At 43.4% G+C, this 15858-nt stretch overlaps 1 protein-coding gene across 2 annotated transcripts in view; it reads right to left on the bottom strand.

Moving 5' to 3' along the window:
- Positions 1–970: 970 nt before the first annotated feature.
- The window catches only part of SLC1A1 (solute carrier family 1 member 1), a 63951-nt gene continuing 49063 nt past the window's right edge, over positions 971–15858 (bottom strand). The window contains exons 12-13 of one of the 2 annotated variants that reach the window (XM_062599640.1): positions 1602–1695; positions 971–1055 (exon numbers count right to left, since the gene is read on the bottom strand). In XM_062599640.1, coding sequence (XP_062455624.1) covers positions 1044–1055; positions 1602–1695 — 106 coding nt within the window. In that variant the 3' untranslated portion in view covers positions 971–1043. Of the gene's footprint in view, positions 1056–1601; positions 1696–10908; positions 13059–15858 lie in introns of those variants that run through there. The other variant, XM_062599639.1, reaches the window with a different exon arrangement.

Below are 15858 nucleotides of genomic sequence, written 5' to 3'. Positions count from 1 at the left end.
CTCTTGCATTTCGTGGTTGAAAGTGAAAATAAGCTCTTACTTTCTCAGGAGGATTGGCACACAGTGTTGCTAAGTGAAGAACTAGGGCTTCCAGTTGCGAATGGGAGCTAAATGTCTGTGACAGCAAGCACAGCGTTTTGCAGAAAATGCTTTCCTGCTGCTGGGGCTGAAGTAGCTGTTGTGCAGTTTTCCACCTCCTCTCCGCCTCGAATTCTTGCTAAACAAGCTTATGAGTGAGTATTGAATTTTCCCACTGCTGTACCTAAAGCAGCAAACAGATTAACAAATGCTGCTCCAGGTAGCTGTGGGAAATGCCACTTGAGAGCCTGCTTCTTGACCATGTAACTTTCCTCCAGTTGAAGCATCTGACCCTGTCTCTTCAGACGCTTCCACTTGCAGCTAGGCAGGGAGCTGGGAGCCGCTTAGCCTATGGAGCAATTGCCAGATGTATTACGTAAGTAGTCCCTAGACCTAGGAAGTCAAAGGAAGCATTAATGTCATTTCTGAACCTTGCACTGGGCTAGCAACACCAACTAACTCATGCTCTTTCATGTGTTCCCCTCCTTTCTTTCCTCGAGGGTGCTTCCTTCAGGTTAGTGCAAGGCTGATGGAGATTGCAGATGTCTGCACAACCCCAAACCATTTGCAAAACAATTGCAAATTATCTCGGGCAAATGAAGGGCCTTATCCTGGGAGCCCGACGTATGCAAGACCCCTAAGATCCTGTATCTTCTAACTCCTACTCATTACAGTCATTTTGTTTAGGCTGCTTTACAGTGGGGAAGGCCCCTCCTGCTGCTTGAGGCAGGTCTTTCCCATTCACAGGCTTAGTAGAAGGGGGAGGGAGCATCAGTGGTTCAGATTTACAGCCCTTCTCTAGAGTGTGAAGTAAGAATCTGGGGCTTGGATTTGTCACTGATTCAGAAATCAACGGCAGAGTGGAAAAGCCTTGTGCATGCCCATGCTTGAGCAGCAGTGTTGTAGTAGCCGTTTTGGAAGGCGCATGGTTTGTACGGAAAGGAAACGTCCCGATGGACCAACTATTAGTACCTTAGCTGGAAAAAGAGAGCAAGAAGAGAGCAATTACTATCATTCACCAGTTCTTCTGTCAGTAACAGTTATCTAGGGGGCTCCTGCAGAAACAGCTGTTGAGTCACTCATTTCTGAGGTCCCAAATGCTGTTCAAAATTAACCGCCGCAGGATCAGTCCAAACAGCTTTTGTGCCTCAGTAGCTACTGTCCTCGTCTCAGAGGCCCTTTGCAGTTGTTAGTGACTCCTTCCAATTTGCTGCAGCGTGGCAATCCACAAACTGTTTTGGTTTTCACCCTAAACTGCGTTCATGTGCTCCATCCCTTTCCCTCGAGTGCCACAGGCACCATGCTGCGCTCATTCTCGCGTGGGGATCTAAGACTTCCCTCCCGACCTCTAGTCTGTGGCCCTCAGAAGCAAGGGAGTACTGCTTAGTCCAGACTTGGCCAGGCCTTGTGAGGTAAACAGCTGGCTACCCAGCACGGAACTGGCACATCTATGGGCCAAAGGTAGACTCGTGGGTGGACGGGCCAAAAGCCTGACATGCTGGAGCTGTCACGCTAATACTCACAGCGGAAAGCCGCTGCTTGGCCTGTGCTGAGGTGAGGAGGCTCCGCACTCGCTCGTTGATTTTCTCCCAGCTGCAATCCACATCGGCAGGCAACCTACCAGAAGAGATCAAACAGTCATATCACAGTTCCCCTCTGGTGGGAGAATGATTTCTCTTCTCTGTTTACCCTGTCTCTGATGCCTCATTTGTCATACCCTTTCCATGCCAAATCATGAGGATCCCTTCATCCCCTCAGACCAAGTCACTGAACAGGGACACCCAGAAGCACATTTGGTTACGTCCCTTTCGTCCTTCAAGCTACTTTTTTTCTTCCTGCCACTTCCTTTACGCTTCATATGCCCAGTACCTCTCTCCCTCTCTCTCTCCCCCCTTTCCCTCCACTCCTGTTCCTCTTACTGCCCCCACGACTTCTTCAATTTTCCATCCCATTAAATGCTCTCTGCGCTCTGTACCTGTGCTCCCTACCTTGTTCCTTCCTCTCCTCCTCTCTGCCTCTCCTCATTGCTCCTCTTCCCTCACTCCTCTGTCTTCCTTTGGTCTAAACCTTCTCCTTTGACATTGTTCTCTCCTCTCGTCCTAGCTCTTCTCCTGCTTGCTGCCCCTGACCAAAGCAAAGGCTCCACAGGCCACACACACTGCTTCTCCTTCCACGCCAGCAGCACTGCCCTCCTGCGCAAGCGGCATTATCTGCACCTTCAAAAGGTTGCAAGGCAGATGAGTCCGCCAGGCAGCTCAAAGCAAGGTTAGTGCTATCACCAGAACTTCCATGCGCTGTGGACATACATGCCACATAAGAGTTTCACTGTCTCCACACTCGGTGCTGATTTTTAGCCGGGCAAGAAATGAGTCCGCAGAGCATGACTCAACTGCAGCGTCTCCCTGTTTGGGAGGGTGAGATGCTGAGGCCTAAACACAGGTAGCTGCTGCCATTTTAGGCCCCACAGAGCAACCAAACTCCCAGGCAAAGCAGGCAGAAGTGACATAAGATCTACGGGAGACCCGTGCCCTTCTGCGGGAGCAGCAGGAACCCACACAGGGCAACCCCAGGGCATCTCAAGGGGACCAGGCTCCTGTGCTTCGTACCTGAATCCCTCGCCTGGCTTCCCATGTGCTCTGCTCTTACCACGGTCTCCAGCTGTGGCAAAAGTCACAGACTTCCCTCTGGTTCAGCAGCTGATTTCTAAGGTGGGCACATTGCCTCCTGCAGACACCTCACAGAAATACTGTGGGGTGTCCAAGCAAGAGAATGCCCAAGTGAAAAGCAAATGTCAAGATCGGGATGCTGCAAGAAACAGCGCCCAAGTGCAGCAAAGTGCTGCACTACCTTTGTGTCCGTTACGAGCAACAAATCAGTGCTTTCCAACTCCAGGAACAGAAAACGATCTTACAAATTAATCTGCCAAACAACAGATTAAATGCAGGGCTCTAGAAAGGAAGAACGCACAAGGTAGTTTAGTCCCTTAAGAACAAGGCGTATTTCCAGCACCAGGCGGATCGTCCAACGCGCCTTCTTGCAGTCCTGCAGTACAGCACGACGTCGCCAGACTTCCCCCCTTGGCTGCCGTCTGAACAACGTAAGCTTCCAAGAAGATATGACTTTGCTACAACAATGAAACAGCTTAAACAAGGAAAACTCTCAAAAAGCCACTTGTGAAAACTGGCTGAGTAATTCCTGTTTCCAGAGAAAATCCATCCAGACAAAACAGGCAGAAGCAGCAGCAGTGCTCACACTTTTGAAGAAAAGGCACCGCTTTCACAGAAAAGAGGGCCCTTCACTAAGAACAGCTTTCATTGCTCCTCTGCATTAGCTCATCACAGGTTAATGGCAACCTCCTCTCAGCATCTGTGGAACTGGCATGAGAAGCACATCAGCTGCTGGCCGCGCTGAGGGTAGTTTGAACCTGAAGCTCAACAGCTACAACTTATTCTTGGGGCTTCTCCGTGTGAGAGATTTAGCCACTGTTTTCTCAAAATCCAAATCAACCCTAATATCTGATAGGTATCACTAATTCGCATCAAGTAACTGTGCAGCAGACAGCCCACAGGCACAGACCACATTGAGACACCTGTCGTGCAAGAAAACCATTAGAAAACATAAAGGGAAGGGTAGGCATTTTTGATCGTATTCAAATGAGGCCAGAATACACAGAAGAGACCGCCAAAGACCGTGCTGACTATTTCAGTACTTGCTGGATTCTGCAGCTAAAGGCTTAGGAATCGTCTTTTGTATTTGCCTGGTCAGAAAAAAAATGGCCCTTTAATAGCGTATTTTTAACTCCATAAGTCAGTGTAATTAACACCTCCTTCCGCAGCATTTTGCAAAATAATTTGCTCCACGTAGATTGATAGCCATGTAGGAGACGCATTAACAGGGCTAGGAAGCTTTTCCCATGCTTCTTTTAATCCACTTCACGGAGAAAACGATCCCCTACAGTGTCATTTTCACACGGCGAGAGGCGGGGTCAAATAAAGAAACAGACTCAAGAAAAAACAGTGCTCCTCCTTTCCCGAGGGGAAAAGAAATCGTATTTTGATATCTCTTACACAAGCCTACAAACAGAAGTGAGAAGATCTAAGACCAAGGGGCTCACAGCCAAAGCGGAAAACAGGTACCAGCCAGATGCAGAGCAGTCAGTCAGAAATCGTTCCTCACAAAGCAACTGCTCCAGCAACGCACACAAGCTCTTCTTCACATTACTCATTGGAGTCTTCTTGTTATTTCACCCAAATGAAATCGAGATGACGTGTGTTTTGGTGATGGGCTGAGATTTAAAGGAGCAGGGATAAAAAAAACAGCTTCGAAAGAAAGGCAAAATACGCTATCCTAGTACGCCTACGTGAGCATTTGTAGGTACGTGCACGATGGGTGTGGAAGGACACAAGCATTCCCGGTATGCTTGGCCTGTTAAACGGAGACTAAGGCTGCCCCTGGAAGACAGTGCGTACACGGGGCAAAACTTTGTTACTCGGTGCCTAAGCACAATCCTGCTTCACTGTCATCAGTGCTTGCAGATGTTCTTCTCAATTTTACTAAGAGAAAACAAACCATAAGAACCACTTCTGACTGCTGTGTCCCCTGAACGAAGTGTAGAGCTCCTCCATGTCTTGGAAAACCGGCTGGGTAAGAACAGACTTGAGAATCTGCAGCGCACAGTGTGGCTGTCAACAAACCTCTCCAACCTCCAACCCGCTTGCTCTGCAATGCAGGGCCAGGAGACACCAGAAAAACTATCCGTCTCGTGGTTGTGGACAACAGGCTTCCCCATCCAAGGCTTTGCCAAAACAAAGGCGCAGGAAGACTCTCTCTTGTGCACAGCAGCGACACCGCAAGGGATTCCAGCGGTGTTCTTCACGGGCCCTGCCCCGAACTTGACCTGCCTACACGGCTACTTTTTCTTGCCTGGGAGAGGGAGTAATTTTACGCCAGACAAACTTCACGGGAGTCATGCAAGTTCCACAGAGGTAGACGGCAAGTGCTGACCTGGAAGGGACAGAATAGTGTCGCACAGAGGCAGCAGGAATACCACACCTCTGCATGCAAGAGTGAAAAGCTCTCCCTCAGCAACACCGCCAGTGGACAGATACTTAATAACCTCAGGCCCTCTTCAGAGGAGCTGGTGCAGACTTGCAGCCCACAGCACACCACTGCACACTGACCTCCAAATACACCACAAACAGGAAAACTGAGTCGCCCTAATTACATGACAAGAAGGCGATACTGTGTGGAAGCGGAAGTCTGCCTGCTTTTCCTCCCCAAAGATGACGGCCAAGCGTGTCTCCTACTTGATTGCTCAGCGTCCCACTGGAGAGCTGCGGCCAAAGCAGAGCACAGGACAGATGCGGCACGTTCCTCAGTTTGGAGCTAGGGAATCCCCCTCCAAACGCCCAGCTCGTACTTGCTAAGAAACTAATCTTGACCCAATAGGCTCAGCCCACAAAAACTTCCTTATCTGAACTAGCACTCATGAACAGAAGGCACCAGGCACCTCCCACACAAATTGGCAGGAAGGGTTGTCCTCTTCAGGCAGAGGTGCACAACCGAAAGCATGCAAAAGGGAAGGAAAATTGCAACTAAATTCCTCTCCAGAGAAGGATCATGTGAATACACAAAGACTGTGTTAAATCAAGAATACTCTCTTGATATCATTATCCTAGTCTATGCCTACTCGAGGGTAGAAGACATTGTCATCTCAGATGACATGTACGCTATGAAGACAGCAATGCTGTGGAGAATGTGCATGGCTCTAACCAGGTGGCAAGTTCTGTTCATCACTGTTTCTGACCATAACATTAATGTATACTAATTGTAATGGCATTTCCTTGCAAATACACAGTTTCAGGACCTTTCACTTAAATAAATGCTGTAGTATAGAGGTAAGTTTATTTTTATTAGTATATTTCCTTATCCATTTATCAAATGAAATAGGAACTTCATGGGAAACAGATCCTTGCAGTTTTAAATTTTATTTTTCCCTGAAAATACAGGCAGGGGCATCACCACGTAGTAATTCTTACTTCATAATAAGTTAGCAAGGTACAGTGACCATGGAAACATGGAGCAGTCCACTCTTTTTACCATTTTACCTCCTAATGCAGCAGTATGGTGACAGTTGTCCTAATCTGAATTATCTTATTATTTTGGTAGTTGATGTTATGGTTTGAAGGTTTATTGATCCCAAATAGTAACGCCAGTGGATCGACAGAAGACGTTCATCACAAACACATCTGTATTTGTTACTGAGGGCAGTTTCCAACGATGTTCTTTGGACATTCTTTCATATTTAAGCACACATTTCTCCAAAAGAGAATGCATTTGCTTATATTTTTGGTAAATGAAGGTCACTGCCCTTCCTGCTCATGAGCAGTGAAGGTCTTACCTTGAGCCTTCTGAAGACAAAAAGGGTTGTATTTCTGCCTGGTGCTGTAAATCTCGGGAATACACTGCTTGCGTCTTTGTCAATTAAAGAAAACAGTTAGCTTGTTAGGATGGTCATGTCTCACGTCAATAAGCAGGAAAAAGATACTGATCAGAAAGAGGCTCTTCGTACACATACTTAAAACAAACAGAAAATCCCACCAGAACCTGAATAGGACTTCTGAGAAGCAGGGAAAGAAAACATGTCATCTTACAAAAAACTGAATACAGGAGAATGACTCACTGTTTTGGCAAGAGTGAGCCACACTATGGTTAAGAGAAAAAGTTGGAGGGTTGTGAAAGAGGACTGAGAGCAAATATGAGAGAGAGAGAGAGGGCTGTGTGAAAAGGCTGAGCAGTGAGGTCGAGGGGCCTGGCTTTCTGTGGGTCTATGTTTCATACATCTGAATGCAAGATGGAAAAGCAGTATAAATATACGATGCTCACAGAAGACCTGCTGTAGTTGCAGAAAACTGATGTGTATTTAGACAAGACGTTGCAATGGGACCATCTTGAAATGGGAGCAGATGTTAGATGCAGGCCAGGCATAGTCCTTACCACACAGCAGGGCATTTCTCTTTTCCTCTCTTCCTTCCCCTTCTGCATGTGCTGCCCTTGTGTAGTGTAGGTGGCACTCCACACTTGATTCTGGGGACACAGGTCATATGACTTGCATTCCTGGACAGCAAAACCATCCCCTGCCAACAGCTGCAGGATAGGTTGTGCTCCAGAAATGGTCCATGGTATCTGCCTTGCTCTGCTTATGGACCATTGGGTTCTTGATCCAATACCATGGTTTCTTTACCAGCGCAGAGCTTTTGTGTTTTCTGTTCTATATTCCTTCACTGCATCTTTACAATGCAATGTACTTCGTTCCTCCAGCTACCTAAAACAATCTGGTCTCCATTTACTAAACTATTCTGAGAGAAGGGGCATCTACTGGTTTCAGAGCTGCTTCCTTTGCCTTTAATTCAGTCAGGGCTGCTCTTCATCTGTCACAACTGTTTGCTTGCCCCTGTCTGCAGTTTGCCCCAAAATGTACCATTATTGTTGTGTCTTAAAAATATTAACTTTTCGCTGTGACTGTTCAGTTTTCTCTGTGTACCATGTTGAGTTTGGTCCAAAATCTCTTTTTGCTCCTACCTGCAAATATGATAGGCCAGATTCTGTCACGTCGCTTTAAATCTGGAGCCACATTTGTGGACTTAGCAAGTATAACACCAGTCTTAGGTACACTGTCACCTTCCTCTTCAGAAGTGCTCATGTTGCTATTATCAGTGCAGCTTGATTCAAGGGAATTACTGGAACTTAAATGCTCTGGGTAACTTAAATGACGCTGATTGTTCTCAATCTATTTGCCTTTGTAGTGCGGTTTCAACAGGGACAATGATGGCAGGTTCCTCAGGTGGTTTATCAACACCACCTCTACAGCTGAATTCTGATCTGTCCTCCAGTTGGAGGCTATGACTCCGAAGGTGGAGTAATGGGAGCTGCCAGCTGGTTCAGTGCCAATCTGCTTTAGTGTCCTATGATAAGACAAAGTAAGAGCAAAATAATTGGCTTTTCCTGCTGGCATTCAGTGAGACAGTTTTTGTGCCAAACACCTAATCCCTTCCTGCAGCAGGGCCTGTGGACCCTTGGAGATGTTCCTTCTAAGCTGGCTAATTGGCTTCAAAATGCATTTTAAAGGGCTTTGGAGGTTGATAACCTCCTGCTGTAGCAGTGGCTGGAAAAATAAGAGTTATGTCTTAGCATCCTTCTTGTATTTTGACTGGGTAAGAGTGTTTCCCAAAAGACTATCTGGGCAAGTTAAATATCAATATTTCAAGATGTCTATTTGATGCAAGTGTTATTCTGTTAGTGATTTGAACTAGAAACCTATGGTATTAGATGAAACACATAATCTTGACAAGTTATAGGAGACAACGGGGGTTAACACCCTGTAAAGCATTAGTTCCTGCAGATATGTTGAAAAAGAGACTTTATGTGACACTGGAAGAAAGACTTTAGGCCAGTGAAAACTTGAGGAAGTCTCGGCTAGTTACATGTATCACCCTTTAGGTTAATGATCCTATGTGGAAATCAGATCCATTTTCCCAATAAACTTTTTCTCTTGAGCTATGAAAATATTTACTGATTGGGGACAAACCTGTAATTCTCCCTAAGCTTAGCTGCTTAGGTCTGAATATCTAGACCTCCTGCCAAACAGTCCAGCAAGTCAGTCACACAGAAGACAATTCCAACAGCAAGTCATGAAAACATGCCAATGTTACAAAATCTGTCCTTGCTAACTGTGTCGATCAACACCTGTGACCTTCTTGACCTCCTTGCATGGTAACCGCTCTTTGTGTTTGTCAGTGGTGGTGATCTCCTCCTGTCCCTGGCAAGCAGAAAAGTCTAGGAAATTGTGTTACTCTGAAAAAGCTTTGTTAGTAAAGGGTATTTTTCCAAAGCAGCTGTTCAGACACAGTGGAGACTGGCAGGCTGAGAGACATACGGGTAAAGGACTGAGGCTGCCTGTGAAACTCAGGTGGGACAGGCCTAAAGATGAAGCTGTCTGTGTAATGGCCTGTACTATCATCAGCAGCAGCGTCCAAGAGTGGCGGAGAAAGAAGTCTTTGTGCGAGTCCCACGATGGCCAGGCCAGTCACTGGAGCTCAAGGTATGACCATCTTACCAGCCATGCAAAAGCTGAACCTTATTCTTCTGCAAAGGCTTTTTTAAGTATAGTGCTTATTTTGTACAAAAGAACTTAAAAACAATGTTTTTAAAACAAGAAGATAAACACAGTGTTCCTTAGACTCTATGGTTTAATGTAATCATCATTTTATAATAAAGAATTTTGATATTTCTTGTTGGTAAACTAGACTATAGCATGGGGATCCTTCTCCAAAAGCTTATTCTTTTGTCTTGAGCTTACATAGGTGGATGTATCAGAAAACAATGTTTTTCAGTAATTTAATCACCTTTTCCATGGATCTGGCATTCTGGGACAGAAACAGATTCTCCAGTGTCTGTACTGGGACAGTTTTGTTTTCTTTCCCCCCTGCCCTGGTTCACACAGTTCTAAAAGATATGTAACCCCACTGCAGATGATGGAATCACAGCAGCATAAACACCCTAACTGAAAGACAGCACTCCTCAGGCTTACTAGAGAAGAACTTTTTTTTTGAACAGTACTCATCACTATGGTTTTGGGGCCATTTGAGACTATCAGTGCTCTGATCTGCATGGAAACGCAGACTTTCCTAATAGGAATAATACAAAATTTCATAATCCTTATAAAGAGTAATATTTTGCTGCCACCCTGGGTCAGAAAAAAGTCGACCTAGTTCAAGATTTTGCCTTTGCCAACGGCCCATAGAGGTTGCTTCTCAGGAGTAGGTCATGACCTTTCCCCATTACACTTGCACTGCTTCCAGTCTATAACTCTGGTTTGGCACCTCACTTGCTAAGTAACAGGAGATGCTCCTGGATACATTTTAGGTAGTCAAATGAGCCTGAAGCTGTAACTTAGGGGAGTGACCTGTTAGTTTGGATAAATCGGTTGTCTTTGGAGATCTTAAACTAAGCAAGTTTCTCTTCTTACCAGCAAAGACGCAAGAACAAGCAAACTGCATGTGTCATGACTATGTTTATGCAGCTTAACCTGTGGAGCTGACCTGGATAACCCACGGATATCGATAGATCTGTGCATGTTTACATTCAGGTGCTTTCTCTCCCCAGTGTAAAGCGAGTATCCTTGTCTTCCATGGCTTAAAACCACATGTTACTCAAAATGCAAGGTCCAGTCTGAGATAGCTTCGGTAGCCTCAGAAAATACTGCAGCAACACAGTAATGTGGGGTGAAGGGCCAAAATCTGTGGAGGATTTTTTAATGGAAGCCTCTCTGCTGGTCTACAAAGATTCCAGGCCGGGAGGCTGCAGAGTAGAAGAGGAGGCTTTGATCACACAGGATTTTTCCATGTGTGCAGAAGATACATGCTCAACCCATTGTGTCAGGAAATGCTTTCTTGGACTTAACAGTATCTTCAGTATACAGTAAGTTCCTTTGGTACTAAATGTATGGAGCCACAGCACCATCAGCCTCTAGTTAGTTGCAGATGATCCTTAAAAATGCTAAGTAATCCCTTGCTTCACATGTGTTTAAGAAAAGATCTTTTCCTGTCCTGGGATCCTCAAAATTAAAAGGGTTTTCTTGCCATCTCGGCATTGTGCTCCTGAGAGATAATGTATATCTGTTACTGGAACAAGAGATTAATTCCTGCCAAAACTACAGCTGAGTGACTATTGAAGATAACATAAGTCATCATCTGTTTTTGTTTTTCTTGCAATAGCTGGAGAAACTCAAAATTCTACAGGTGAGGAGAGGATGGTAGGGTGAAACAAGAATGAAAGAGAGAAATTATTTATTTTCATCACACTAGGAACACTAGTCACAGAACATCATAACAGGGTGGTTACATAATAGAGTGATCATAAAAGGGTGACTAAAAAAAGCAAAGAAAGGACAAAGCATAGATTATAGGCTAGTTGTGGAAGCTGGTGTTTTTCTTTTCCTCTCATAAGCAAAGCTGTACAAATAAAGTTTTTCATACTATTTCTGCACAGATAAAAGATTGGTTTATCAATCTGTACATTTTCTTTATTCTGTATAAACATACCAATACTTAGATTAACACTTCCATATAGTTTACAATGTTTAATTTAAATACAGCATTACGTCTCACTGACTTCTTTGTTTAAGGTGCAATTTATCAAAACCTACAGTAACTATTATCTTCTTCTTTTCTTCATCAGTTCTCTTTGGCACATAGCCTGGCTTATTTAAATACAAAAGTGTAGGGTTTAATTGATTACATAACACAGCAGGAACTTGTTAGCATGTGAGTGCAGTTTTAGGTTTAATGCAAGCTATTTACAAAAAATTAACTGTATACGAATTTCAGTTTACTTTACAAGTAAAATGGCTAACAGATTTTAATGTGCAAGGCAAAAAACTAGTTTGTTACAGCAACTGCTCTGTAGAGAGAGTGATTTTTGCACCATGGAAATCTTGTATAAAATGCTTTAGAAATGGAGTTTGCTTATGAGGAAGTTCTTGGTGGATCCCCTATAATAAGCCACCAGAACACATGACTTTGTAGGTCCAGAATACTTCATGAGATACCATTTAGCACTGGAGTTGTTGGCACTGGAGTAGTGTTGCAGTTACCAACTTGTGTGTTCAACAGAGGAATTAAACTAAGGAGCAAAAAACCAAGTAGTCTGTGTAAAAAGCTCAGTGATAGTGGCTTCTTTCTAAAAAAGACATGCCTCCTATATTCTTGATATTATGTCTTCTTTTTCCCCAAAGAGGAAAGGTTTAGAAGTTGCACTATGACTAGCTGTACAGTCTATTTTCATCTTTGTGACCTTTGCCAACCTTCCGGTGGATTAATATTTGGCTACAGTCAAAGGCGGACAATAATAAACTGACTTTTCTCCTGCTTCTGATGGAAATGTACCAGAAGGCCATTCAAAGTAGACCTAAACTGGTGATGTTTCACTTTACAAAAGCTCTTCAAGTACAAGATGAGCAAGCCCACAGCAATTCATTTCACAACTAAAGGCCAATTCCCTACAGCTGGTGTTCAGATGAAGGACGTGGCTACATGAGCTTTGGAAACTGCCATGCCCAATTATTTCCAGTGTTTATAATGCTTTAAGAAAACCCAAATCCTGTACACACTAAAATACTTATTACAAGGCCTTTCTAGTCTGTCCCTTTCTGAATAACTCTGCCCATGTGGTGTCCTATCAATCAGCAGCAGTAATGAATATTTTGGCACGCGATCAAGTTAGAGTAGGTGTTTGGTACAGTGCAATCTGTTTAGAAGGCAAGGATGTTAAAAGTGATTATACACAGGTGTTTTGTTATGTAGGTAAGATGTAGAATGCTGTGCTACTCCTGAGAAAAACACATTTGGCTGCCCCAGCTATGATATCCATCTATGAACATGCTGATTCCAAAGAGGCATTTTGTAGCCTCAGCAATAGTATATATTCTTAAAAAAATTATGTATTTTATAGCTTTTCTTTTCTTCAATCGACCAGCAAAAACCAAAAGTGGTGAGTGCAGATTGCTGGGAGAGGTGATGGGAAGGGGGGAGAACTGGCGAGGTGAATCAGAGTCTGTGCAGTAAATCAAATACACTTGAGATGTAATTCATTCCCAATTATCCTTTAAGCTTTTTGAGATCTTGCATATGGTCATGTCCTTTAGTGCACCTGTTTCACCTGAAAGCTTCTGGATTTAGAACTGAGATGTCTGCGTGAATGATATGGCGTCAGACTTATCTACGGCAAAGCCTCCATTGACATAGGATTTCTTAGTCTCTGTTTCATCATTATCGAGTGGTGTTGTTTCCAAGGCAAAAGGATTGACTATGTTGATTTCAGAGGCGACATCCATCTGCTCCAGCTCCTTTTTGGAGAGTTTCTCCACTACCCCTGTACCAAAGGCATCTCCCAAGACATTCACCATTGTTCTGAATCGATCCCTATGGAATAAAAATGTTGTCAGACAAGTCATTCTGTATGTTACTTAGAAAATCCTTCTAGTTAAAGACAGCTACTGTAGGAAATGCTCAGCTCCAGTCTTTTCCTAGTGCAGATCCTGGATAATTCAGGTATAAAAAGAAAAATATGCTATAGATTGAAGAACAGAACTTTTGTCACATGTATTTGAAGAAAACTGGAGTCACTGCTGTGAAAAATGACTTTGTAAAAGATGTGTAAAACTGCAAGTACATCACCGTTCTGTTAGAGCAGTAATGACATTACCATGCATAGCCTAATAAAATCTTGTTGGGAGCACTGTGCAGGCCCTGAAGTACACTGCGCAGCTGGTCTCTTTGTGGTGAGACTGCTTTTGAGGGAACGAGAGCCTGTTGGAAATAGCAAAGGAGTTTGATTTGTGCCTTTTGTCTTTTTAACAGTCATTTCCTCAACCAGACGAGAGCTTAGCCCTGGATCTTTAGTGTCCTAGCCCTGAAATGGAAAAGTGCCCATGTGCTGTTTGATTCTCCGGCTTAAAGGGCTGAAGTACAAAGTTATACTAAACAAGTCACATTAAGGAATATGACATTTCTGTACTGTTGATCTTTCTCCCAAAAGGAATGTGACTTGCAGCCCTTAAAAATCTGCCACTGCTTGGCACAGAGACAATGTAACTGTGCATTGTAGCAAAGTTTGAAATTGGCATGAAAATGACACAGGGACTGTGGAAGTTCATGTTTCCCTGTTCTTCCTTCCCTTGACACAGCATAGAAGGGTGTTTATGGTTGGAAGAGCCGCTGTGGCTATGCACATATGTGGATGGTGGAAATGTTCAGAGATAGAAGGGACTGCTAAAACAATACTGAAGTGACTCAGTGTGTCTCAGGTACACATTATTCCACTACAGTTGTTGAGCTCCTGGGCTAAAAGCTGCCTATGCATTCCCCAAGTGGGAGGCGAATATCTGTGAGGGGAGGGAAAAAGAAAACCTGGTTCTGGTAGAATCAGCATGACAAGTGAGGAAATCCATGGCTGTGGAAATCTGTCCTTCATAAAATACTTTTATGCTGCTTCTTCATTTAGAACATGAAAGATCTCCACAAGCCTATGCAATAAAACCATGGTAAGTTCAGAATTAACTTAAGGATCGTTAATGAGACACTGAGGTTGTAAAATAATACGTTTTGGGCAATAAGTACAAAAGGCAAAAGTGTTAATAATCTACATGGCATCGTGGTGTGAATTCCATCTGCTGAGGTACAAAATGCCCTGGCAATGACCCCAGTACATGAAATTAATCTTTAATTTGCATTACACAGCAAGACACCTCCATCTGAAAAGTATCTGGATCAGAACTGGAGATAGCTTGAATTCTTTGTCTTTTTTATGATGGAATGGGTAGCTTCTATGTATTCCTATCATGCCTAAGAATCACACAAATTCTGGATTTTTCAAAATGGGGAAGAGATCAGGTCTATAAAATTACGAATACGATGAGAAACAAAGAATGACTGTTCTCTTTCTCTCTCTCACCTGTGAAAGTACTAGAGGGCATCAAATAAAGTGACTGGGAGGCAGAATAAAACAAAATGAGATACATCTTTGCACAACTCATCTTTAGACTGTAAAATTCCTGTCCACAAGATGTGTAGATGCTAAAACTTTATGTATGTCCAAAAAGCAATAAGGTTAATTCACAGAAGAAGAAATCTATTGAGACTGTAAACATGAAAACCATCTTTAGCTCGCGTAACTTGCTGGAGGCTAGGAGAGTTCTTTGGGAGAAGTTTAACTGTTCGTTTGTCCTGTTCTTACACTCTCTTTTAGACCTTACTGTGGACCAGTGATTTGTACAGATCTTCTCTACCTGTAACAAAACCAAATGCCCTCCCTGAAAAAAAAGGAGACTAGGAAAAACTAAATGACTGTGGAGCAAAACAGACAAATCCATGGGCCAACATTGCAGACAACTGATGGGGAGAATGTACTTCCTGCTAGAGCATTTTGTTTGGAGCAATTGTGTTTTTATATAGAAAGCTAGTTCATTTTTGGATTCATTCAACAGCCTTGGTGTTCTGGAAACCAGCAGTATTTCAAGACAGTTTGCAAAATTGAGTTATATAATCAAAGAAATTAAATAGATCTGTGAAATACAGAGGGTGCTGCCAAGAAATCCTTCAAGAAAATGATTGAAAAAGGTAGGGGAGGAAGAGGAATGAATCTATCTTGAGTGTAAATTAGGAGCCTAGGAGAATATAATGCAGCAACTATAAGGTTACTAGGACCTCTGCATTGACTCCAATGGAATACTTCCAGTGCAGAGTTAATGCAGGTGAGCAAGACCATGGTATGAGCACTACAGTTTACACAGTTTAGAAGGCAGATAAAAACTGCATTATAACCTGAAGTTATATTTCTTAATTCAGGAATCCTGCTATTCTTTCACAGTGAGTCATGGGACAAAAGTGATAACCAATGTCCTTCGGACCTCCAGAAAACAATGTATGATTCTCTAGGTTACTGTAGAAATATCTTAGTGCATGTTGAACATAAAAAACTGAGAAATGAAAACTGAGACATGATCCCAGCATCATGATGTTCTGTGAGACAGGGATCACATGTGGAACTCTGTGAAAAACGCTAGTCCTGCAAGAGAAGGGCTTAAAGAAAATCTTTAAACCTCATCTAAAGACTTAGAATGAAGAAGTGAATCTGAATATGAACACTATTTCCAGGACTCAGGCCAGCCTGGGTCAAGATTGAGGAAAACATTTGCTTTCGTAAATAATAACATTTACAAGC

This window comes from Rhea pennata, chromosome Z (genome assembly GCF_028389875.1).
Source record: "Rhea pennata isolate bPtePen1 chromosome Z, bPtePen1.pri, whole genome shotgun sequence".
Lineage (NCBI taxonomy): Eukaryota > Metazoa > Chordata > Aves > Rheiformes > Rheidae > Rhea > Rhea pennata.
This window is presented reverse-complemented; position numbering and strand designations above follow the sequence as displayed.